The sequence below is a fragment of the Liolophura sinensis genome, chromosome 11 (assembly GCF_032854445.1).
Source record: "Liolophura sinensis isolate JHLJ2023 chromosome 11, CUHK_Ljap_v2, whole genome shotgun sequence".
Taxonomy (NCBI): domain Eukaryota; kingdom Metazoa; phylum Mollusca; class Polyplacophora; order Chitonida; family Chitonidae; genus Liolophura; species Liolophura sinensis.
Window position 1 is genome coordinate 32,642,646 of NC_088305.1, and position 27,723 is coordinate 32,670,368.

The following is a 27,723-nucleotide window of genomic DNA, read 5'->3' on the forward strand; positions in this document are numbered from 1 at the left end:
GTGCAGGTGTTATCAAGACCTCGGGAACACGAACTAGCGGCCTAGTCGCCAAATCTGTCGACGAAGACGCAGAATTTCAGCTTCCAAATTTGACTGAATGGGACAGGATTCCAAACCAAAGAGAGGAAATTCCACCTCATGTAGCAGAAAACTATCCACATCTGCGAGGCCTTTCCAGCTATATTCCCCTAATGGACGACGAGGCCGAGATACTCTTACTGATAGGACGAGACTTGCCAGAACAGCATCATGTGAAAGATCGAAGGATTTGCCCAAAGAGCACACTATCTGCCCAAAAACTACACTTAGGATGGGCGATAGTTGGTTTGTTTAGGCGGAATTAACCGACCTAAGTAAGTCAGTGTGCTCAAAACCAGTATCCTACCGCATGGACGACCAAACTTTGAGATTTTGGATTATGATCAGATCATTTACCCATGCAACGAAGCATGGGATTGTTGTGGGACCTCAACTCTGATACCTTCACCTTCAAGGTTTCGTCAAGTGATAAACCGTATACCAGGAGAGGAATTCTGTCGTCAGTCAATAGTCTCCTTTGCATATTATGGGACTGTCCACTTTTCACTTTTTTCTTCGCTGAAGAGAGTTCAAATATTCACACTTGCGTTTGTCGCGCCCGTATCCCTTCAAGGAAAGTTGCTTCTGCAAGAGCTCATTACGCACACTAAGGACGGGAACGAACCTCTGTCACCTGACCTTGAAGAACAATCGGAACATTGGACGGATTCTTCCAGATCTGTGGAGAATTTGAACACACCAATTACCTACGGAACGACACCAGACTACCAGAGAATGAGATTCAAATCTCCTATGACGCTTCACAGAAGGCCCTTGCCGCAGCCGGCGAATTAAAGACGACTACTGCCTCAGAAACTTGGAGATTTATTCTAGGCAAAGCAAGAGTATCCCTACTTTACGCTCAGAACACACCACGTCTAGAACTATGTGCAGCCGTCCTAGCTGTCGAGATATCTGAAGTCATTTCAGAGCACATTAAATCCAACCCAACAAGGTAAGATTCTAAACGGAGAGTAAGATTGTTCTCGGATACATCGCCAGCGAAACTCGTACATTCTGTGTATATGTGACAGAGTCAGCAGGATCAGAAAATCAAATAATCCAGAACAGTGGTCATTCGTACCAACGGATGGCAATCCAGCTGATATAGCAACTCGAGTGACAAAGCCTACAGTGAAAGCCATTGGCACATAGCTAACAGGTCTGGTGAGACGCTTCGAGGAAACCAATAACTTTTCACCCTTGGTCGAACAGGACGACCAAATAATTACTTTATCAACATCAGCATCTCCACCTCCAGAACTTGGATCAAGTCGCTTTGAGCGCTTTTCTGCATGTCAAGGACTGACCAGGACGTTAAGCAACCTGAAACACATATGCCGCTGTTTTATAAATGATCTCAGAGGATTCATCTTTATTCGAGGAGCCGTCATTGAGTTCGGGTCCGATAGAGGAAGTAACTTCGTCTGAGCAACGGTTAGCTTAAAGATAGACACCATAAATGTGGGGTCTGCACCTACGAGGAATTTTCTGTATAACAAGGGAACAACGTGGGTGTTCAACCCGCCACGTTCCTCCCACGTTAAAGGCGTGTGGGAACGCATGATTGGTGTCAGCCGAAGGATTTTGGACTCGATATTGATGGACAACATATCCACCAGACACTTAACCCACGAAGCGCCAACTACAGTTCTGGCAGAGGTGAGTGCCATAATAAACGCTCGTCCCATTGTTCTAGTCAACACGGATCCGGAATCTCCAATAATCTTATCCCCTGCCCAGTTGTTGACACACAAAAGCAACCCAGTGATAGAACCCCTACGAGGCTGGAGTACTAAAGGCCCAGTAGAAACGAGTTCAGACAATAGCTGATACATTGTGGAAGAGATGGTGTTGTGAATATTTGAACTCTCTTCAGTGAAGACAAAAGTTGGCAGTCCCAATATGTGCAAAGGAGACGTCGTCTTACTGAAGGACAAGGGCGCTCATCGCAATGAATTGCACGTTGGTCTCATCGTTCGACCGCTTCCTGGAACAGACAGGAAAGTGCGAAAAGACCAATTTCGCGTGTCGAGGAATGGCAAAGCCATTGTGTATACCCGACCCATCACTGACATAATCCCATTGTTGTCACCGTGGTGATTGTATTTTAACACCTACCTCAGGTGACACCCCAGTAACCACTGATATGGAAGTATGGCATCTTTACAGATACCAGGCGGGAATGTACAGGAACCGCCGATACAGAGGGTATTTTTCTCCCAACTATTTGTGTCTTATCTGAATTGTACATTTTAAGAAATCCGTTTTCACGGATTTGTTTTATGGATAGTTTCCTCAGCAACATAGGCTTAAATTCCGCTTATGATGATAAAAGCTGTTTTATTGTCCATTTGTATAGTTTAGTTTAGTACATGTAGCACATGAAAATGTATAATAACATGGTAAAAGGAAATATTGAAAAACTATGTTGTAAGACCTAAAGTACACAATGTAAGCATAAACTCTGTTCCACAAACGCGTAGTGATACATACATGAGTAATGTGGCTTTACGTATTGTCACTATGACGTGTTTAATGTAGTCCGTTTATTAAAGTAGGGATGTAACTTGAAGTCTCATATGATGCAAGGTGTACAATGTGGATGTCACCGAATGTAAACAACCGTTCTGGCTGACAATCATGTTATTCTGTTATTGATAAACAGCTGCGTTTCATTCTTTTCTATACACGTTTACCGTTCTATTCTCCATCCAACTGTGGATCGTACAGTCATTAAAATGTCAAAGGAACTTGATGAACTGTTGATGATGTAATTATTTGAGAGTGCGGGTAACTTAGTGCAAATCCCACTCTCTGTGGGAAGAGGCATGATAACCCCAAAGAAATCACTCACTCAAAATCAGGGTTGATAAAACGATCTCGATCAGTTAAAAGACACGATGTACGAGCACTGAAGTTCTCTCCAAGGATGAGTAACGGATCAGATGGACAGATCGCCGAGGTCTTAACAGTTAAGTTCTCCAGTACCAAAACGCCTTTTTTCTCCTGCTCGCTACCAGTGGATTGAAAGGGCGAATCACTTGGAGGTACATATAAACAGCCATGCACAACGTCACATTGGAGGCTTAGAAATGAACTGTTTACTTTAAAGGAAAGTCAAAAGTGGGTTCTGATGACGGGGGTAAACCATTTAGATACATGCAATATGTATAAACACACATATGCCCCGCATGGTCGGCCACGGGCAGACTGCACAGCCGGCACACAGAACGCAACATAGTCAGTCACAAATTCGGCTAGTACGCCTTTGGAGTATTTACACCAGGTTGCGACAAAGCCCAGAAACTTTAAACTCATGAAGGCTCAAAAAAGTCAGTGTCATTAAACTTAGAATCCAACCCTTTAATATCTCAGAACAAGAAATATAATTCGTCCTACGGTCAGCGTCCTATTCCTTCTCCCGTCTCCACGTGGTTAACGCCATGTGAAGCGAGATCTACGATTACCAACTTGCCTTTTCCTAGTATCCTGATTTACCGTCTGTCCACAGATCCCTTAGACTTTTCCGTTGTCTCAATGTCAGATCGTTAGACACGCCTATACCTTTGTCCATGATTTTCTACTTACCTTTTATCCATCTTGTTACCCCACAGCAGGAACTTACATATTATAGGTCTTGGTTTACCATCCGAAGTTGACTCAACCCGCACGTAATGCTTGTATATCACATTTTACCTCAGACATATCATAGATCCTTTCTGACCTAAACCCACTTATTTCGGCTAAAATTGATTATAGGTCAGGAGGAATCGTTCGGCGTTCCCGGTTAGCCCCAATGTCCCCTTAGGTAGTTAGGTGAGTGATCCAAACACCACTGGTCCCATGAACTACGTGTAAGCTCACTGGACATGTTGGTAGCTGGAAGCGCGACCCGCCTACATAAAAGCTGCAGTTGGCGTTTGTACGGAGGCTACCTGGCTGTTCCCCGACCCCGTGGAAGAATATAAAGTAATGAAGTAAGACGGATTTATGCAAATAAAAGCCGTGAACAATTTCCAGTGACAAAAGAAAGACGCAAGGGATGTTCTGCGGGATTGAATTAAATCAGTATCCAAATCGTGTATTATGTAAATTGATAAATTGTCGATCATCGAAACAGCTATCTTAGTTGGGTTGTGAATAACGTTTAGGTTTACACTAAAATGTAGCCAACACTATCATGTGATGTAGTTGGATCGCTTAAACATAATTTACCATCGACTTTGTTGTTCGTAATGTAGCACATTACGTCTTAACCTATCTCTGTCAAACTTGTATCACTGAGTGGTATAAATATGATATAATATCATGATAATTCCTATAAAATTGACCGAAACTACTTCTCCATCGTCGTGGTATTAATCTTTCTGAATAATGTTTGTTTTCTTTTTGCATTTGCATCGGTTAATTTGTAGGTGTTGATTTTTGTGCTACTGTTGAGATTCTGTTGAACTTGTCACAACTGCTTTTTAGACAAATATTATCTATAATCAGCAGCGAATTTTTTTTTTTTTTTTTTTTGCACCAATCAGAACACTAACTTCCATATGCAACAGCCTTTGGTTCATCCCCATTTCCACTAACCATTTTTATACATGTGGATGTGCGTTGAATTACTTGTACCTAATGTACTCCATTCTGTCTGAATGCATTTTCCATTCCCCGCCCCCCAAGTTTTCGATGATTTCAGTCAATATATTTTCTAGATGTAATGGTCCCTTTATTGTTTTGACTCAAAAAATCCACTGGTTTCTAATGGAAGTATTTTATGATTGTTTTCTTCATTTCTATGCCTAGTGGCATATACTAGCAAACATTGTACCATTGCTAATGTTACACGTAAAGTTGCATTTCCGCCTTAGCCAGTGGTTAATAGACGATCAGAATATTTTATCTTTTTCACATTGGAGAAGTAAATGTTCAGTTGTTTCTTTCTCTTTGTTACCAAGTTCGCTAACACATCATTCTGTTTCCTACCAGTTTTGTGAAGATACGATTTTTAGAACATATCGAGTGCAAAAATTTTCACCGAAAATCTTGTATCTCCAATACTTTTGACATAGAAAGAAAGAAATAATCTTTGCATTGATATAGTTGCTGCTCCTGTAGAACATTTCTCCCATAAAGACCTGTATTTCCTGCAGGATTCTGTTCAGATGCACAAAACTGACCTATTGTCTGTTTGCATAACTTTAATAACAACGATCAATCTGATTGCTTGAATACAGGCATCGGAATTTGATTTGACAATGCATTGGTGAATTACTATGACATTCACTTTGTGCTTTTATCTGGTCATTTGATGACATGGTGTTATATTCGGTTATGCTTTAAATTAATTTAGATTGAGCTAGTGGCTGCACGTTTTATAATTTGGGAAACAGTCGATGTTTGTCCCATACAGCATTTACACCTCACTGAATCAACTGTTAAGTAAGACATCAACGAGTTTAGCCAGAACCTTTTCATTAATTAGCTGTGTACTGATTCCAGTCCTTTCTATTATGTATAACAGAATGGGGAGACACCTTTACATCAGGCGGCTTTATATGGGAACGAAGATTTTGTTCGTATTTTGGTGGAGCAGGGCGCCAACGTCAACACACAGAATTCAGTAAGTAGTTATCTTCGATATTTTAATAATAATAATAATAATAATAACACCGTTTTTTTTCAGACACCAAGGTCCATAGGAACAGAAAGGTATACAAAAGAAGTAAGAAAAACATCAAAATACCAGGAGGACAAAATGCTTTTACAAAATATGTTTTAGGGTACGTGAACGCAACACTAGGCTCTGTTTGGGGTTTTTGAGTACATTCTTTCACCGTTCATATCTGTAAAGGATTTAAATAGACTTTCGGACTGCTGTTGTGCAAAACTTTCTAAATACCTATTATTTAAGGGGGACAATTTAAGGACGGTGACTGCACTTGCCTTGATGTTTCTGTAGAATGGACACAAAACTACTAAAATTTATAAATGTCATGCTGGCGATGAAATTGTGAAACTTGTTCTGTGTTTTAATGGAATATACCATGTCATATCTGTTTTTCATGTCATTTTTTACTGATTCCTCATTGTGTTTACACAGAAAAGACAAACAGCTTTACACCTGGCAGCCTCACGTGGTACCATGGGTCTTCTACGTCTACTGGTAGAGAAGAGCGCTGATGTAAACCTACAGGATCAGGTACGTGGTTCTTGGCTACGGAATATTTTAACACTATTCATGTTGTGTTTTTCTCCTCATAACCTAAACACTACACAGTTACATACAGTGATCGTAGCTGGATATTGACATGTTCTTTCACCGCCACTCAATGTCTTCTTTTAAATCTTCCTTTTTCTTTTGTTTTACTACTCGTTTGTTGGCTATTTTTATTTAAGTAGTTTACTTGTGTGTTTCTATCTCCCAGTAGTTTGGACTTGGGCGGTTCTGTCGTGCAGGCAGCCAAACATTTCAACTAGGCATCAAAATAGATATTCGCAAGCTATCCGTCAACTCAGACATACGTTGCGGGTCAAAAGTCACAAGATGAATTATCAATTTTGCGTCGCTGAACACTCACCAATGTTTAAGAAAGTATTTTCAAATTCAGTTTACTCAGACTGAAAGATCATATGTCTGAATACAGTTTAACAAACATTTTCGATCACTTCGATCATTTGCGCATGTGTTTTTATTATATATACAAGGAGCCTCTATAGCAATGTTTGCCGTATTTGTAAAGCTGTGTGAATGAACTTATAAACGTAAGAACTTTTGAAATCGTTACATTCTTAGAGACACCAGCATATTGAAACAAAGCGGAACGACATTCCCTTAACAAATGTAGCCCAGCTACGCTTCCCTTGGGAATATAGATGGATTGCCCGGTTGTAGCAAATGTTTACATGATAAATATGGAACCCTTTCTAGCACCTCATACCTTTGGAATCGTCATAATGCGGACCTGTATCTTAGTAGAGGCCGTATTTTTGAACAGTAGATATTTATATGATAGTACAACTTCCATCAAGTCTGTTCCAAGCCGTTATCCTTCAAGTAAGGAACAATAGCACCCAAACTCCAAACCTCTAGGACCTCTAATGCATCAGACACATGGTTGTACAGCTTAAGCATATATGACACACATAATGGAGAAGAGATTTGAAAAAACTGTCCAACCTGCGGATGGTCGTGGGTTTCCCACGGGCTGTTCCCGGCTTCCACTCAACATAATGCTGGTCGCCGTCGTATAAGTGAAATATTCTTGAGTATGGCGTAAAACACCAATCAAATAAATAAATAAAAAACTTCCCCCAGTTAGTCTGTGCAGGCCTTGGGATTTACCAACTTCACATTTATTGAAGTTAAATGCAGTTTCTTCCTCACAGATTGCGCTGTTCAAGATTTCATTACTTTCAAACTGATCTAAATCTTCATATTTCTCAAATGCGTTATCTTTACCCACGTTAACGTTAATCGGGTCCTTAAAATAGTTAAACAGTCCATGTTTCGGATTGGGATTACGAGGATTTGGGGAGTGAATACGACGGAGTATAGACCAAAAATGTTTGTCATTTACTGATTGCTGAAGGGATTGCCGTTGATGTGATTTTCAAACATATTTCTTGGATCGTATACAGGATTTACACTTAGTGCAATGTGATGTACATATGGAGAGATTACTGTTGCAGCGATCCTTTCTAAGTATCCGGAAGGCACGCCTACATCCCCTTTCGATGCCATACATTTCCGGTCATACCACTTATTTCTGAATTTTCAGAGAGACGCACGAATTTTCACTTGAATGCAGTCTGCAGCACATTAGAATCTTGGATAATAATTTTACGCTGTGGTTGACATTCTCGGTTATTATTTGAGTGAAACTTACTATACTGTGTTTGAAGCGCTCTGATTCTAATTCATCCTTAGAGGTAGTTTCCATCTTATTTTCTCAGTGACTTTATTCCATGTGGAGGAGTAGTGATATCGAAGAGAGATTACAGAGGTTATTATTCTCCCAACCAGTTGTGTGTTATCTGAATTGTACATTTTAAGAAATCCGTTTTCACTTTATTTGAATAGCTTCCTCAGCAACATAATTTTAGGATTTTACGTTACCACGGACCGACGTAGTGAAGGCGGTAGAACTCCGCCCACCTGTGTTTTTGTGCATTATTCTCATGATTTCGGACGTGTTGCAACCCAAAGTGTCAGTCACATTATTTCTTAGGACTCATCCTGCCTTTTGGTTTTAACACTGTCAGACTGTTATCTTCCGTGAAGTGCTCGTAGTTCACAGCTGTGTCATTTTACCGATTCGCCACGAGGTAGCCGAACTTATTCCAACTGGAATAATTTCCGCTTATGATGATAGAAGCTATTTTATTTTCCATTTGTACAGTTTAGTTGAATACATGCAGGCATAAAATGTATAATATCATGGTAAAAGGAAATATTGAAAAACTGTATTGTAAGACCTAAAGTACACAATGTAAGCATAAACTCTGTTCCATAAACGCGTAGTGATACATACATGAGTAATGTGGCTGTACGTATTTTCATTGTGACGTGTTTAATGTAGTTCGTTTATTAAAGCAGGGATCTAACTCGAAGTCTCATATGATACAAGGTATACGATGTGGATGTCTCCGAATGTAAACAACCGTACTGGCTGACAAATCATGTTATTTTGTTACTGATAAACAGCTGCGTTTCATTCTTTTCTACAGACCTTTACCCTTCCATTCTCCATGCAACTGTGGATCGTACAGTTATTAAACTGTCAATGGAACTTGATGAACCGTCGTTGGTTTAGTTATTTGAGAGTGCGGGTTATCTTGGTGCCTAAGTTCCCACTCTTTGTGGGAAGAGGCATGATAGTAAAAGTACTGTCGACCAGCCAAACCTTAGAATACACGATGTCCTACCTGGACGGACTCGATGATCCCAGATGGACAGGATCTTTAAACGTGAGTGAAGGAGACACTCAGGATTCGGAAACAACTGTGAAACGGACAGTTGCAACTGATAAGGGTAAAGAACCATTATGAAAACTCACCTTAACAATGTGAAGGGTGTGTGGAAAAAACTGGAACATGTGCTTACAGAATCTCAGTCCGAGAAAAACATCATGGTGTTGCGTGAAAGGCAGAAGATTTCTACATCTCTACAAGAAGTATCAAAAGACCACATCTTATTTCCACAGCTTAGTAAAGCTGCAGAAAGTTATCAGGAATGTGCTACCTGTACTGCCATTGATGAAGGCAGACAGGAGAGGGTTCAAGAGACACTGACACTAATTGATGTGAATATTCAGGAGGTTTTGAATTCTGTGTCTCAGAGAACATCGTCTTCAAAATACCAAGTCTCCAGTAAAGGTTCATCACCTTCAGTGATAGCTAAGAAGCAGGCTAAAGCTGATGCTGCAAGAAATATGTCTGAATACGCTGCAAAGGAAGCTGATCGTCGGAAACGTCAAGCTGTACTGGATGCAGAAACCAGCGTAAGAAGGCAGTTGACCTTGACCTTCTTAGGATTGAAACGGAAACGGCTGCGGTCGAGGCAGAGGTTCAGGGTTTAGAGTCTATGGATGCGAGAAGCTTAAAATCTCGCCATTCTCAATCCATTTTGCGATCACCAGTGGGTCATTGTTCACAGAACAAGTGAATATGTGAAACAACTGGAACACGATAGTGGGAAAGACGTAATTGTCCGTTACTTTGAATCACAATCTCTTCGGTTAAGGTCTGTAACGCTCGTCATTTTCGAACTGTATCTAATACCGCTTAACCTGGAGCTAGGCTTAACGGCCTTAACGGCACCCATGCTCGTTACATGCTCGTTATTCATAGACTACGAATTTGAACTTTGATATGGAATTCATGTCTGGAAAATCCACTGTCTGCTCGGCATTATTGAAAACTGATGTCCGCTTCTCTCTTGTGTGTTACCGGCTTTATTTCCTATTTGTATAATTTCTTAAATACCTTTGTCTTTGGGAGCTAGTGTTAAACGTTGTTTTGGAAATGGATCTTGCTATTATCGAATTGGAACGCCCTTTACGGACTGCGAATGGTATACGAATGTCGGACATGACCCTTATACTATGTACCATAAGAATCGACCCACCATGACAGTTCGTACATACCCGGTAGTAGACGACCAAAGCAACGTGTCATTAGCCAAAGCCGAGCTTTTGGATCAAATGTACATACACACTCAACCTTTTCGTACACACTTTCGTCATGAACAGGGTTTATCAAGACCTCGGGAAGATGAACTAGCGGTCTAGTCGCCAAATCTGTCGACGAAGACGCACAATTTTTTCCTCCAACTTTGACTGAATGGGACAGTACTCCAAACCAAATAGTGATAACTGGTTTGTTTACGCGGAATTCACCGACAAAAGTCAGTGTGCTCAAAACCAGTATCCTACCGCATGGATGACCAAAATTCGAGACTAGGATCAGATCATTTACCCATGGAACGAAGCATGGGATTGTTGTGGGACCTCACCTCGGATACCTTTACCTTCAAGCTATCCTCAAGTGATAAACCGTATACTAGGAGAGGAATTCTGCCGTCAGTGAATAGTCTCCTTTGCACATATTGGGACTATCCACTTTCCACTTTTGTCTTCGCTGAAGAGAGTTCAAATATTCACACTTGGGTTTGTCGGGCCAGTCTCTCTTCAAGGAAAGTTGCTTCTGCTGGGGCTCATTTCGCACACTAAGAAATGGAACGAACCTCTGTCACCTGACCTTAAAGAAGAATTGGACTAGTAGAAGGATTCTTTCAGATCTGTGGAGAATTTGAACATACCAAGGACCTACGCAACGACATCCCTAGCAGACATACCAGAGAATGACATTCAGATCTCCTGTGACGCTTCACAAAAGGCCCTTGCCGCAACCGGCGAATTAAAGACGACTACTGACACAGAATCTTGGAGATTTATTCTGTGCAAAGCAAGAGTATCCCTACTTCACGCTCAGAACATACCACGTCTAGAAATGTGTGCAGATGTCCTAGTTGTCGAGATATCTGAAGTCATTTCAGAGCACGTTAAATCCAACCCAATAAGGTCAGATTCTAAACGGAGAGTAAGATTGTTCTCGGATACATCGCCAGCGAAACTCGTACATTCTATATATGTGACAAACAGAGTCAGCAGGATCAGAAAATCAACTAATCCAGAACAGTGGTCATTCGTACCAACGGATGGCAATCCAGCTGATATAGCAACTCGAGTAATAACGCCTACATTGAAAGCCATTGGCACATAGCTAACAGGTCTGGTGAGACGCTTCAAGGAAACCAATAACTTTTCACCCTTGGTCGAACAGGACGATCAAATAATTACAGCATCTCCACGTCCAGAACTCGGATCAAGTCGCTTTGAGCGCTTTTCTACATGGCAAGGACTGACCAGGACGTTAAGCAACCTGAAACACATATGCCGCAATTTCATAAATGCTCTCAGAGGATTCGTCTTTATCCGAGGAGCCGTCATTGAGTTCGGATCCGATAGAGGAAGTAACTTCGTCTGAGCAACGGTTAGCTTAAAGATAGACGCCATAAATGTGGGGTCTGGACCTACGAGGAATTTTCTGTATAACAAGGGAACAACGTGAGGCCTTCAACCCGCGTGTGGGAACGCATGATTGGTGCAAGCCAAAGGATTTTGGACTCGATATTGATGGACGACATGTCCCCCAGACACATAAGCCACAAAGCGCTAACTACATTTCTGGCAGAGGTGAGTGCCATATTAAACAATCTTAACATTGTTCCAGTCAACACGGATCCGGAATTTCCAATGATCTTATCCCCTGCCCAGTTGTTGACACGCAAAAACAACCAATGATGAAACCCCTAGAAGACTGGAGTATTAAAGGCCCAGTGGTAACGAGTTCAGACAATAGCTGATACATTGTGGAAGAGATGGCGTTGTGAATCTTTGAGCTCTCTTAAGCGAAGACAAAATTGGCAATGGCATGTTGGTCTGGTCGTTCGACCATCTTCCTGCAACAGACAAGCCAGTGCAAAAAGACAAAATTCGCGTATCGAGGAATGACAAAGCCATTGTGTATACCCGACCCATTACTGACATAATCCCATTGTTGTCACCGTGGTGATTCTATTTTAACAGCTACCTTTGGTGACACCCCAGTAACCACTGATATCGAAGTATGGCATCTTTACAGACACTTTATTTTACTTTACTTGTTTTTATGGATAGCTTCCTCGGCAACATAGGTTTAATTTCCGCTTATGATGAGAGAAGCTGTTTTATCGTCCATTTGTATAGTTTAGTTGAGTACATGTAGCACATACAAATGTATAGTAACATGGTAAAAGGAATGTTGAAAAACTACGTTGTAAGACGTAAAGTACACAGTGTAAACATACACTCTGCTCCACATACGGGTAGTGATACATAATGAGTAATGTAGCTGTACGTATTTTCATTGTGACGTGTTTAATGTGGTCCGCTTTTTAAAGGAGGGATGTAACTCGAAGTCTCATATAATACAAGGCGTTCAATGTGGATGTCACCGAATGTAAACAACCGTAATGGTTGAAAATCATGTTATTCTGTTACTATTAAACAGGATCGCTTCTTTCTTTTCTTTAGACTTTTACCCTTCTATTCTCCATGCAACTGTGGATCGTACATGCATTAAACTGTCAAAGGAACTTGATGAAATGATGATGATGTAGTTATTTGAGAGTGCCGGTAACTTAGTGCAAATCTCACTCTTTGTGGGAAAAGGCATGATAACCTCAAAGCACTCACTAAATTGTCGATCATCGAAACAGCTATCTTAGTTGGGTTGTGAATAACGTTTAGGCTTACACTAAAATGTAGCCAACACTATCATGTGATGTAGTTGGATAATTTACCATGGACTCTGTTGTTCGTAATGTAGCACATTATGTCTTAACTTATCTCTGTCAAATTTGTATTACTGAGTGGTATAAATATGATATAATATCATGATAATTCCTATAAAATTGACCTATACTACTTCTCCATCGTCGTGGCATTAATCTTTCTGAATAATGCTTGTTTTCTTTTTGCATTTTCATCGGTTTATTTGTAGGTGTTGATTTTTGTGCTACTGTTGAGACTCTGTTGAACTTGTCACAACTGCTTTTTACACAAACAGTATCTATAATCAGCAGAGAAATTTGTTTTTTTTTGCACCAATCAGAAGACAAACTTCCATATGCAACAGCCATTGTTTCATCCCCATTTTCACTAACCATTTTTATTAATGTGGTTGTGAGTTGAATTACTTGTAGCTGATGTATTCCATTGTCTCTGAATGCATTTTCCATCCCCATTATTTTGGCAATATTCCCTGCCATTCTAAAGTTTTTGATGATTTCGGTCTATATATTTTCTAAATGTAATGGTCTCTTTAGTTTTTTGAGTAAAAAAAATCCACTGTTTTCTAATGGAAGTATTTTATGATTGTTTTCTTCATTTCTATGCCTAGTGGCATATACTAGCAAACACTCTACCATTGCTAATGCTACACGTAAAGCTGCATTTCCGCCTCAGCCACCGGTTAATAGACGATTAGAATATTTTATCTTTTTCACATTGGAGAAATAAATGTGCAGTTGTTTCTTTCTCTTTGTTACCAAGTTCGCTAACACATCATTCTGTTTCCTACCAGTTTTGAAAAGATACGAGTTTTAGGACATATCCAGTGTAAAATTGTTCACTGAAAATCTTGTATCTCCAATACTTTTGACACAGACAGAAGGAAATATTCTTTACATTGATATAGTTGCTGCTCCTGTAGAACATTTCTACCATAAAGTCCTGTATTTCCTGCAGGATTCTGTTCAGATGCATAAAACTGTCCTATTGTCTGTTTGCATAACTTTAATAACAACGATCAATCTGATTGCTTGAATACAGGCATCGGAATTTGATTTGACAATGCATTGGTGAATTACTACTATTACATTCGTGCTTTTATCTGGTCATTTGATGACATGGTGTTATCTTCGGTTATGCTTTAAATTAGATTAGACTGAGCTATTGGCAGCGCGTTTTATAATTAGGGAAACAGGCGATATTTGTCCTATACAGCATTTACACCTCACTGGATCAACTGTTAAGTATGACATCAATAAGGTTAGCAGGATCCTTTTCATTAATTTGCTGTGTACTGATTCCATTCCTTTGTATCATGTATAACAGAATGGGGAGACACCTTTACATCAGGCGGCTTTACATGGCAACGAAGATTGTGTTCGTATTTTGGTGGAGCAACGCGCCAACATCAACACACAGAACAAAAGAATGAATAGAAACACCAAAATATAAGGAGCACAAATGCACATAGTTTAGCGTATGTGAACGCAACACTAGATTCTGATCGGGGCGTTTTTGTTTTTCGAGTATATACAGTGTGGTGCAAGACTATCTGAATACTTATCATCAAGGCATGACCATATACCTGTTTACGGGTGGAGACAGCATGTAACGGAAGACGATTTGTCTTAATCTCTATGTGGAATAGACTCACAACTACTATAATATATATATGAATATCCTGTAGATTGTGAAGATGGGGAACGTGGTCTGTTTTTTATGGAATACACCATGTTGTATTTTTGTGTCAAGATTTTAGCAAATCCTGTTTTTGTTTACACAGAGAGGACAGACCGCTTTACAGCTGGCATTGTCAGGTAGTACCCTGGACGTCCTTCGTCTTCTAGTTGAGAACAGCAATGATGTCAACGTTCAGAATCCGGTACTATTTTATGTTTTAACGCTGACTTATTGTGGAGATTTGGGCAGAGTGAAATATGATTGCGGAACGACTCGTCCCGTAATCGTGTAACCAGGCACAAAAAAGGGAACTTTCATTTTCTCAACCGTCAATTGCCTGTACCGTCTTCTGTTTTATATACATGTAAAATATTTTACTGCTTCATTTTTTAAATTTTTAAAGTATTAAAATTTCTAGACATTTACAGAAAAGTTTGATCAATTTGTTTGCAGATAAATCAAGTATGCCTCAATTTTTCTGGTATAGTCGCACTGACTGCTTCACTTAAACAAGTGATAATATTTTGTGTGCTTCACACGCTTTGCTATATTTGTCTCAGTCCACTTTTTTCATTTTCCACATGGGGAATGAACCTGGATGTTTCATGCCGGGAACTCACATCCACATGCGGAGTGATAATCTACTGACCATGTGCACAAGGATCTCAGTCTATTGCATGATAGTGTGAGATCAATTGCTGAAACCTTCTGTGAATGCCCATGTTAACGAGCCCAGAATCATCATTAAATACCACTATCTCATTATTCTGGATAACCTCACACACGGTTCTACCATATTTGTCATTTACTGGTCTACCCCACACAGAGTGATGTGTATTAAGTCCACTACAAATAACAGGATTCAGACACCAGTGGTTCAGAAGGCCTTGCGATCTGTGTAGTGTGGAATCTTACATGGGTTTTACATGTAGAAATTTACAACATTAATGGCATATTACTGTCTCTGATTATCGGGAAACAATGACATTCAATACATGTAAATGACGGTATCTTCACTTCAGTAAATGAGTGGCCAAGCCTGCCAAGCATGGCAAGTCCACCTCTACTTCCACACACACTGCTTTCCCTTACGGTGACATATCCAGGGAAATAAAAATCTTCTTCAGGTTTACTGAAGTTTTTTGTAAACATGAGTAGTATACACAATGCCGGTTCTGGCACACCCTCCACTTGGTAAATAGAGGCCCCCAGCCCCTATTCCCGGCGAGGTCCAGAAGTTCTAGTATACAGAGTATAGGTTCTGGCGCACCCTCCCTGGGGGCCCTCCCCAGAACAAAATAGAGGCCCCCAGCCCCTTCTCGGGTTCTATTAGACATACCAATTGCACCAGGTATGCTTTTACACCAACTGTGTATACAACATGCCAAGGGGTTACAATAAGTGCCGGTGGCTACCCATCGGCTGCACGGAGCTCTGTGGTAAGAGCTGTCTGGGGGAGTACTGCGGGATTCATTTAGCCAGTCTGCAGAAGGGTCTTGGCACTCAGCCATGTATTAGCTGTGGTCGGGGTGTTAAAAACCGACTTCGGCTTTGCATGGCCTGTGGATATCTTAATGCCCAGATGCGGGAAAGGTGGCAGAGGCGCAAGGCTTTCTTGGACGAGTTCAACCGGCTGACGGCTATAGAAATTTACAATTAGAGAAACAGCACCACCAGGCAGATATCGGCGCTCGAAATTTAGAGTTAGAGAAACAGCACCACTAGGCATACGATGCGTACAATGAACCACCATCATAAAGAGCGAGCATCACGAGAGGAGTTTGAGACGCTCCTAGGTGTGCGGCCCAAGTACCCACGGTCCCGCAATGCCTTGGAAGAATTGCAGGGGATCCTCGACAGGCATAAAACGGCTGTGGCTGAGTGGAAGCGGCTGCAAGACAGCAAGAACTCCCGATGTAACGAGGAGTTGAAGCAAGACGTCAAGAACCCCCTCAGTAACGAGGAGTTGGATGAATTGCTAGGCGGAATACAGGGTGAAAAGAAACTAGAATTCACTAACACCGGCCGGGCCATAAGGAATCTCCTCCTGGCCTGGCAGATGGGCGCACCCGAAGGTGTTTGGACGGACCCAGTAGCCTTCTTAGAAGAAATTCGAGCCATTATTCGCCAGAAGGTAGAAGAAGAGATCCTGGCACTCGACGAGGTTAAGTTCCAACTAGGCCTCAGGGTTCAGCTGCGAAAGGCCCACGCCGATGGCAGTGAAAGAGTATACCAGCCCAGTATTCCGCAGCAAACAGGAGGCCCTCCTAGAGGTCGGTGACATTGACGGGGCTCTAGATAAGGTCTTCCCCACCATCCAGGAGGCGCTAGATAAATGGACACAGCGAGGGTCAGGGTGGGTTGTTAATAGCGTGCAAAGGACTCTGGCTTGACATTGCAAGGTATCAGCCCCTTAGGGGCGGGTCCTACATCCCCTTACCTGCAGCTGTGAGTGATAAGAAAGCAGTCATCAATGTGAAGAACAAAGACGACGACTGCCTCCGATGGGCACTCCGGTCTGCCTTATTTCCAGCCGCCAGAAACCCCCAGAGACCAACCAAGTATCCCACCAATGATGGTCTTCACTTTGGTGGGATCGACGCTCCCACTCCCATCTCTCAGATCCCTAAAGTGGAGGGAAATAACGGCCTCGCCATCAACGTGTTCGGGTGGGAGAAGGGTGTGATCGTGGACCGTCTCAGCAAGCAGCCCGGCGACACGCCCCGAATCAATCTGCTGCTGATTGAGAAGGCAAGCAAATTCCACAATACGTGGATAAAAGACCTCGATCGTTTCCTGTCCAAGAAAGTAGACACAACATCGTAAACACTTCTGCGAGCCTTGTATACACGGTTACACAAGGGAGGACCTGCTCGAGGCGCATAAACCTGAATGCCGAGGGATGGGCCAGACGGCGGTGAAGATGGAAATGCCCCAGGAGGGGGAAAACAAGGTCTCCTTCCAGAACCACCACAAACAGCTACCGGCTCCGTTCATCATATATGCCGATTTGAGGCTCTAACCAAAAGGTTGAAGGCCCATTGCCGTCACCTACAGTGAGCAGGCACTCAAAAGACTCAGCACCACGAGCCATGTAGTTACTGCTATGTTGTGGTGCGGTGTGACGGCCACACAAAACACCACGTGGAATACAGAGGCCCTAACGCGACGGAACACTTCCTCAGAGCTCTCCAACAGGAGGAGCGGGAAATCCAAAATGTTCTAGATAACCCTATAGCCATGAGGATGACTCCCCAGGACTGACAGGCCCACAACAACGCCGCAACCTGTCACGTGTGTGAGAAGCCTCTAGGCGCCGATTCTGTGCGCGATCACCGCCATATCACCGGCAAGTACAGAGGCGCGGCCTATAACGTATGCAACCTAAAGTTGCGGCTGGGTCCCAAGACAGCCATACCAGTAGTCTTCCACAACCTACGGGGCTACGACGGGCACCTCCTGATACAAGCCATAAGTAAGGCGGAGGGCCGCATGTCCTGCGTCCCCAGCTACACGAAAAGTACATCTCCTTCTCGCTGGGGCAGCTCCGCTTCATCGACAGCGTTCAGTTCTTACCGGCTTCCCTTGACAATATGGTAGAAGCCAACAAACCTGAGGCTTTCCACATCACAATCCGGTATGAGCCTGCCGAAGAAAAACGTAAGTTACTCATGCTCAAGGGCGTCTACCCGTATGAGTATATGGACTCCTGGGAGCGCTTCGACGAGTCCAGCCTCCCACCTAAAGACGCTTTCTACAGTAAGCTCAAAGTCGGAGGCATTAGCGATGAGGACTACATCCACGCCATCCACGCTATCCAGGACTACATCCACGCCTCAACAGGGTATGGAAGGTATTTGACTGCATCGATCTGGGAGACTACACTGTCGCAGCACGCGATGTTGGCTGATGTGTTTGAGGCCTTCCGGAAGACATGTTTACGGCAGTATGGTTTGAAACCTCAATCCCTACTTTACGAGCCCAGGTCTCTCGTGGGATGCGCTGTTCAAGAAGACCGGGGTAGAGATGGAGCTGTTGACCGACTACGACCAACATCTCTTCATTGAGAAGGGGTTGCGAGGAGGAATCTCCATGGTAAGTAAGCGACACGCCAAAGCCAATAATCCGCAGGTGGAGGGATACAACCCAGAAAGTCCAAACAGCTACGTCCAATACCTAGACGCCAATAATCTATATGGCTGGGCTATGAGTCAGTTCCTTCCAACGGGCGGCTTCCAGTGGGTAGATGACGCGCGGGCCGTCTCAGGGAATCGGTTGCTACCCACACCCACGACAGTCCTTCCGGTTACATCCTCGAGGTCGACCTAGAGTATCCGGTCGGCCTACATAACGCACATAACGGCTACGCATTAGCCCCGGAGCGTCTGGTGGTCCAGAAGGAATGGATGTCGGACTATCAGCACGGTCTTCTCGGCAAGAAAGCGACCAAAGTCGAAAAGCTGGTCCCCAACTTCCGCAACAAGGAACGGTACGTCCTGCACTACCGGAACCTACAGCTGAGAATAGGGAGGCACTATAACCAACTCCTCACGAAAACAAATCCCCGTCGCGGGCCATCCAACGTATCGTCTAGATAGTACATCACGGGTTCATTACTCTTTGTGACAGAGCGCCCAAGCCGATATATCTCTAGAGACCACACAGGATCAGTCGCGCGACGGCGGCCGCCCTCCAGCTCTCCAGGCTAATAGAGATAACAAACGCCAACACCCTCGAGGATCTTGCGCTCATTAAGTCCAACGGGACGACCTGGACCGTCGAGAAAGGCTTATGGGGCACCCCTTTTGCCTGGATGGCGTCTTTCACCCTTTTACCGATCAGTCTCGTTGTCTCGTTATTCAAAGCGGTCACAACAGAGGGCAGCCGAGCCACCCATTCAGTAGACCGGTGTTCGGGAGGGAGGCGCATCTCCTGGGCGTATTGATGTCCAAAGAGCCGCTCAGCCAGAGTACGGTTGAAACCCTCCACTATGCCTTGGTCTCGGTGGATATCCACGCGGCCCTCTGCGGACTGTGACATCGTGTTTGGCCAGCAGTTGGCTCACCCGCACCCATAAACTCGCGCCCAGGGTCAACTTGGAGAAGCTTCGAGGCCATCGAAGGGTCCCCGCTTGTAAATGCGAGAAAGAGCATCAGCGACTTCTTTGGAATCTTAGTAGCCAGAGGTTCAGCCTCCTTGTAGCGAGAAGCGACATCAACAACTGTCAGCGCGTACTTATACAGCTTCCGGCCTCGCCGGTCATGTGGTAGATATAAAAGATCGGCTTGGTGGATGTTATTCGGCGTGGAAACATCGAACATAGGCCTCGGTATTTTTGGGGACGGGGCAGGTATATCTGACAGATAGCCTTTTTTTTCAGCCAGGCCCGGATCACATCTTCGGAAACCTTAGCCGCAGTGGCAAGTTTCTGGATGGCGGCGAGGACCCTTTCAGTACCCACGAGGGCTGTAGTAGATATTTGCCAGGCGAGCAGGACACCTTACTAGCCATGTCATCAAGGTATTCTAGCAGCCCTCTAACAGATTTGCGACGAAAAAGATGTTAATAATCGCGGCTTATTTGCGAAGGCAGACCACCTCACTACTAAGATCGTGCCTGCCATACGGCGAGGAGCTCGATGGTGAGTTCGGCACAGTCAGTTCGGATTACTTGGTGAGTTTTGCGATTCCGTAACTCACACCCCCAACCACACACATCAGCAGGATGACGAAGGTCATCTTGTGGTGTTTTTGATTTGATCTTCACTAGGCACATAGAAATCGGAGAGCTGTGGCTCTGAGCCCAGCAGGGCCTCGCGTGCATCGCGTGTAAGAGTTTTGCCCCTGACCCTAGAATACTCGCGGATTGCAACGTCGACATCCCGGAACGTTTGGACAGCGTGCCCTGGCCCTGAGTTCATCGTTGATCCAGTCCAAGCGCTCAGTGCGCTTTCGGGGCTCTACCAGCGCGGTCATGGCGCCTCCGCTCTTCGTAGACACCGGAACTCCTCAGCATCGAAAACATATACCTGGCTCCCGCTGAAGGCCAAAGCGTTTACGAGGGCGCCGCCCATCATCATTGTGATGGAGGCCATTACTACTTGATTATATTGGGAGGAAGGAGCCCTTGTTTAATTAGCAGTTCCTTCGAAAACATGGCCAGGCCTACATCTGCAATGACCATGCCGACGTCACGGGTGTTAAGTCCAGCTTCGGGAGGGCTCCTTTCAGGAACATCTGGCCGAGACGAGCGTACCCAGTAGCCAGGAGAGAGACCACAGCGGCGTGGTAGGCCGCGTTGACTAGCACATTTTTCCGTCACCGGGTGGAGTAGACTTGCTGCTCTATATGGAAAAGGTCGCGACGTGTAATTCAAATGGAGATTCTTTTCATGCGGTGTGATATCTGCACCTCGTGCATGCAGCGTAATATCTGCACCTCATGCATGTGCTGTATAGCGGCTGCGCCACACGCGTAGCAACACTAGCACTGCAAGGCTGCCAACGCCTAATAACGCCAGGGGCGCCTTCCAGTGGGTGACTTGGTGTGCCTTCGTAGAATCCGGTTCCTTCGCAGCTCCCCACTCCTTCGTAGAATCCGGCTGTTTCTTGGTGGAATCAGCTGCGCCAAGCAAAGCAGGTCTTGTGCCTCGCCAAGTTCGTCCTTGAGCTTTTTTAGCCTTGGCCTTTCTCGCTGCAGCACCCGCTCGACCCGCAGCGACTTTTTGGGAATTCTTCGCAGGGCTGTCATTCGTAGAATCCGCTGTCACCCTCATCCTCTTCCTTCGGGCCTTCCGGATTCGTTGTGCTCATGTTCCTCTGGATCATACGGCTCATTTCTAGGACAGCAGTTGTGTTTAAATGAGCAGTGCTCAGTAGTGGTCAACGTCATGGTTAACGGAGCTAAGTACTTACCATAGCAGTAGTATAGCCAGCAGCTATCACTGCTAAGCGCCTGTTCAACAAATGGGTCGGTGGCGAGCTGTGCCATTAGCTTTGGTCGATTCTCGGGTGGGATAGGTAGGAGCCAGCCCCGCCCTTACATATGATCTCAAGAACATACCTCCGAGACTGTTAACCATCCGCGCACCGAGCTTAGCCTTGTACCGGGAGTACAACCTTTCAACGTCTTCGTCGCTCATGGCGTCGATCTCAGCGGCCGTTACGTCTTTCCAAGATATCGCTTGGCCTTCCCACCCGCCGCAAGTGCTGCCTGTGCTTCCGTGCATCATCTTGTTGGCCTGTGGTCGGGCTGTTGGCTGGGGCTGGGCTGTTGGCTGGGGTCGGGCTGTTGGCTTCGGCCGGGCTCCTCCTCTGCGCCCAGAATCTCGTCTATAAGCTCGTCGGTATCCATGCTTCATTGGAAAAGGGCGCCTACGTCTAATATATAATCTTAGATGTGGCGGGCGTATCAGTCATTATCAGGAGCTTAGAATGCGGATTGTTCTTGAGCTTATGTCGAACCTCTGCCTTTTCGCTCTCGGCCTCGTCGAGATGATGTAGTTCTCCTCCAGGCATTCGTTGAACGACTGCCGATCTTTGCAAGTGGAATAAAGGCACCCACCTTGTCTGCTCGCGGAAGTCTTTGAGGATGGCGTTGTATTTCTGAGTGAGGACCCAGACGCTTTGCTTTGCATGGACGGCCCGAGAAAGCCATAAATGACAGCATTTTTTGTTTTTTCGCCTCCAATGCGCTACAATCATCGATGATGTATAGGGTGGGCTCCCCCTCGAACAATCTGTTAGAAAGCTCTCAGGCAGTCGTTGAGCCTCTCGCCGGGGTCAAAACAATAGACTTCAGGGTCAGACAGTATCCTTCGCCGCCGGTACGCCTCGTTATGCTTAAGACTGGGGCACAGGATCACAATGTGATGAAAGAAACCGCGGAAAAGACCCTCAAGCAGGTCCAGCACGAAGACTGTTTTGCCGCAGTTCGTCTGCCCACAGATAATCGCGCAGTGGGCGTCATCAATAAAGCGCGCTAACGAATCTACCATTCTGGATGTGCAGCTTTGCGTCCATGACCACATAGAGATATACCTTCAACACGCCGGGCTCTTCTCTCTCCTTTGTCACCTGAATCCCCTCGCTGGCGTTCAGAGCGCGCCTCCCACTGCCATGCAGCTCGTCATCGTCGCTTGGCCGAAGGTCAAGCCAGAAGGCGTGCTTGTGCGTCAAGAACTCTTCCAGGGAGACGCCTGCCAGGCCTAAGTCTTTAACGACCCTGGCCACCTCAGGGTCCCGCTTCGGTAGGGGTGAGCTGGCGAAGAACCTCTGGACCTCGCCCCATTGCTGGTACGCCCGCATGCCCTGGCTGTACAGCTCATTGGGGAACCCTTCTATTGTGACTTCTACTTTGGTGATCTTCGGGTTGTAGAAGGATTCTGACCTCCTCTTCCACGGGGTTCCTTTAGTCCCGAACAGCATGAGGATGCCCTTCATTGCTCTCGTGGGCGTGTTCAGGTTTATGTTCCAGAGAGTATCACACTTGTCCTTTACAAACTTTCGGTGGCAGAGGACGCGATCATACAGAATGGAGACGCCCCCGGCAAACTGGGTGCGGATCTGTCTAGCGAGCTCCTCTTCGGTGACCATATCGAACTCCAGGCTGATGTTGTCGATGGTGTCAGTCGCGTCGGCAACGTCTGTTGCCTGGATGACCCGGCCGTAATCGTTGAACGTCAGTTCGCACTCCAGTCGGTCGGCCAAGGCACTCTGGTAGAATGGCATGTGGTTATCTAGAAGCTCAGGATTCCAGTCCTTTGTATCATGTATAACAGAATGGGGAGACACCTTTACATCAGGCGGTTTTACATGGCAACAAAGATTTTGTTCGTATTTTGGTGGAGCAGGGCGCCAATATCAACACATAGAATACAATAAGTAGTTATCTTCGATATTTTAAATATAATAAAAAATAATAATAATAATAATAATAGCGCTTTATTTCAGACACCAAGGTCCATAGAAACAGAAAAGTATACCAAAGAAGTAAGAAAAACATCAAAATACCAGGAGCACAAAATGCACAATGCTTTTATAAAATATGTTTTAGGGTACGTGAACGCAACACTAGGCTCTGTTTGGGGTTTTCGAGTACATTCTTTCACCGTTCATATCAGTAGAGGATTTAAATAGACTTTCGGACTACTGTTGCGCAAAACTTTCTGAATAGCTATTATTTAAGGGTGACAATTTAAGGACGGTGACAGCACTTGCCTTGATGTTTCTGTAGAATGGACACAAAACTACTAAAATTTATAAATGTCATGCAGGCGATGAAATTGTGAAACTTGTTCTGTGTTTTAATGGAATATACCATGTCATATCTGTTTTTCATGTCATTTTTTACTGATTCCTCATTGTGTCTACACAGAAAAGACAAACAGCTTTACACCTGGCAGCCTCACATGGTACCATGGGTTTTCTACGTCTACTGGTAGAGAAGAACGCTGATGTAAACCTACAGGATCAGGTACGTGGTTCTTGGCTACGGAATATTTTAACACTATTCATGTTGTGTTTTTTTCCTCATAACCTAAACACTGCACAGTTACATACAGTGATCGTAGCTGGATATTGACATGTCCCTTCACCACCACTCAATGTCTTCTTTCAAATCTTCCTTTTTCTTTTGTTTTACTACTCGTTTGTTGGCTATTTTTATTTAAGTAGTTTACTTGTGTGTTTCTATCTCCCAGTGGTTTGGACTTGGGCGGTTCTGTCGTGCAGGCAGCCAAACATTTCAACTAGGCATCAAAATAGGTATTCGCAAGCTATCCGTCAACTCAGACATACGTTGCGGGTCAAAAGTCACAAGATGAATTATCAATTTTGCGTCGCTGAACACTCAGCAATGGTTAAGAAAGTATTTTCAAACTCAGTTTACCTAGACTGAAAGATCATATGTCTGAATACAGTTTAACAAACATTTTCGATCACTTCGATCATTTGCGCATGCATTTTTTATTATATATACCAGGAGACTCTATAGCAATGTGTGCCGTATTTGTAAAGCTGTGTGAATGAACTTTTAAACGTAAGAACTTTTGAAATCGTTACATTCTTAAAGACATATTGAAACAAGGCGGAACGACAATCTTTTAACAAATGTAACCCAGCTACGCTTCCCTTGGGAATATAGATGGATTGCCCGGTTGTAACAAATGTTTACATGATAAATATGGAACCCTTTCTAGCACCTCATACCTTTGGAATCCTCATAACGCGGACCCGTATCTTAGTAGAGGCCGTAGTTTTGAACAGTAGATATTTATATGATAGTACTACTTCCATCAAGTCCGTTCCAAGCCGCTGTCCTTCAAGTAGGGAACAATAGCACCCAAACTCCAAACCTCTAGGACCTCTAATGCATCAGACACATGGTTGTACAGGTTAAGCATATATGACAAACATAATGGAGTAGAGATTTGAAAAAACTGTCCAACCTGCGGATGGTCGTGGGTTTCCCACGGGCTGTGCCCGGCTTCCACTCACCATAATGCTGGCCGCCGTCGTATTAGTGAAATATTCTTGTGTATGGCGTAAAACACCAATCAAATAAATACATACATAAATAAATAAAGAAATAGATGAAAAACTTCCCCAGTAAGCCTGTCCAGGCCTTGGGAATTACCAACTTCACATTTATTTAAGGTAAATGCAGTTTCTTCCTCACAGATTGCGCTGTTCAAGATGTCATTACTTTCAAACTGATCTAAATCTTCATATTTCTCAAATGCGTTATCTTTACCCACGTTAACGTTGATCGGGTCCTTAAAATAGTTAAACATTCCAAGTTTCGGATTGGGATTACGAGGATTTGGGGAGTGAATACGACGGAGTATAGACCAGAAATGTTTGTCACTTACCGATTGCTGAAGTGACTGCCGTTGATGTGATTTTAACTTTCCGGTCATACGACTTATTTCTGAATTTTCAGAGAGGCGCACGAATTTTCACTTGAATGCAGTCTGCAGCACATTAGAATCTTGGAAAATAATTTTACGCTATGGTTGACATTCTCGGTTATTACTTGGGTGAAACTTACTATATACTGTATTTGAAGCGCTCTGATTCTAATTCATCCTTAGGGGTAGGTACCAATAGATGGTTCCATCTTATTTTCTCAGTGACTTTATTGCACGTTGAGGAGTAGTGATATCGAAGAGAGATTAAAAGAGGAAGGTGGTGTGCCCCTGACCTACCACACAGACAAACTGTATATGCCAGAAGAAACCACGCAGTAATTCAAAACGGTCGCCTCATTATGACATATATAAGTAAATACTCCCTTTCCTTCATCACCACCGAAGAGATGACCTAACATATTCAGAATGAGAACGAACACGTATCCAGGAGCGATCTACCGAATTGGTTCGTCACATTATGCTGAATTGTTTGTTTGACGCCGGTTAGCGCATATTCTTCAAAATCAAGGACCGGCCCCGATAGCACAGTTGGTAGAGCGTCCGCGTCGGGAGCGGTAGATCTAGGGTCAATCCTGTGTTGGATCACACCCAAGAGGAAGTTCTAGCTTCCTCGCTTGGCGTTTAACATCAGGGGGATAGTGCAACGACTACTTGACCCGTATCAGTATAATGGCTCGGGCTGGGCGGTTTACTTGCCTTCAGTAAGTCGCTTCGGTGAAGGAGCACTGGATAAAATAGCGGTGGAAATCCGTCCTGCAACAAGGAGGCATATTACATACACTCAACGAACTCCTTCGTCGTCGTATAACTGAAAAAATGTTAAGTACGACGTTAGCCACTGCACTGTAACCGCCGTTACACAGGGTATTATTCTCCCAACAATTTGTGTGTTATCTAAATTGTACATTTTAGGAAATCCGTTTTCACTTTATTTGTTTTGATGCATAGCTTCTTCAGCAACATAGGTTTAGGTTTTTACGTTACCACGGACCGACGTACAAGTGAAGGTGGTAAAACTCCACCCACTTGTGTGTTTGTGTTTTATTCTCATGATTTCGGACGTGTTCCAACCCACAATGTCAGTCACATTATTTCTAAGGACTCTAAGCTCATCCTGCCTTTTGGATTTAACACTGACAGACTGTTATCTTCCGTGAAGTGCTCGTAGTTCACAGCTGTGTCAATTTACCGATTCACCACGAGGTAGCCGATCTTTGATATTATTCGAACTAGAATAATTTCCGCTTATGGTGATAGAAGCTATTTTATTGTCCATTTGTATAGTTTAGTTGAGTACATGTAGCACATAAAATGTATAATAACATGGTAAAAGGAAATATTGAAAAACTACGTTGTTAGACCTAAAGTACACATTGTCAGCGAAAACTCTGTTCCACATACGCGTAGTGATACATACATGCGTAATGTGGCTGTACGTATTTTCATTGTGACGTGTTTAATGTAGTCCGTTTACTAAAGCAGGGATGTAACTCGAAGTCTGATATGATACAATGTGTACAATGTGGATGTCACCGAATGTAAACAACCGTACTGGCTGACAATTATGTTATTCTGTTACTGATAAACAGCTGCGTTTCATTCTTTTCTACAGACTTTTACCTTTCCATTCTCCATGCAACTGTGGATCATACAGTTATTAAACTGTCAATGGAACTTGATGAACTGTCGTTGGTTTAGTTATTTGAGAGTGCGGGTTATCTTGGTGCCTAAGTTCCCACTCTTTGTGGGAAGAGGCATGATAGTAAAAGTACTGTCGACCAGCCAAACCTTAGAATACACGATGTCCTACCTGGACGGACTCGATGATCCCAGATGGACAGGATCTTTAAACGTGAGTGAAGGAGACACTCAGGATTCGGAAACAACTGTGAAACGGACAGTTGCAACTGATAAGGGTAAAGAACCATTATGAAAACTCACCTTAACAATGTGAAGGGTGTGTGGAAAAAACTGGAACATGTGCTTACAGAATCTCAGTCCGAGAAAAACATCATGGTGTTGCGTGAAAGGCAGAAGATTTCTACATCTCTACAAGAAGTATCAAAAGACCACATCTTATTTCCACAGCTTAGTAAAGCTGCAGAAAGTTATCAGGAATGTGCTACCTGTACTGCCATTGATGAAG

General features: G+C 43.8%; 1 protein-coding gene across 1 annotated transcript in view; it reads left to right on the forward strand.

Annotated features, from left to right (window-relative positions):
* The window catches only part of LOC135478327 (serine/threonine-protein phosphatase 6 regulatory ankyrin repeat subunit A-like), a gene marked incomplete at its 3' end in the record, with an annotated part of 202,200 nt that overhangs the window by 25,267 nt on the left and 149,210 nt on the right, over positions 1-27,723 (forward strand). The window contains exons 9-12 of the mRNA XM_064758602.1: positions 5,597-5,695; positions 6,176-6,274; positions 14,752-14,850; positions 24,023-24,121. Of these exons, the coding sequence (XP_064614672.1) occupies positions 5,597-5,695; positions 6,176-6,274; positions 14,752-14,850; positions 24,023-24,121 (396 nt within the window). The remainder of the gene's footprint in view (positions 1-5,596; positions 5,696-6,175; positions 6,275-14,751; positions 14,851-24,022; positions 24,122-27,723) is intronic.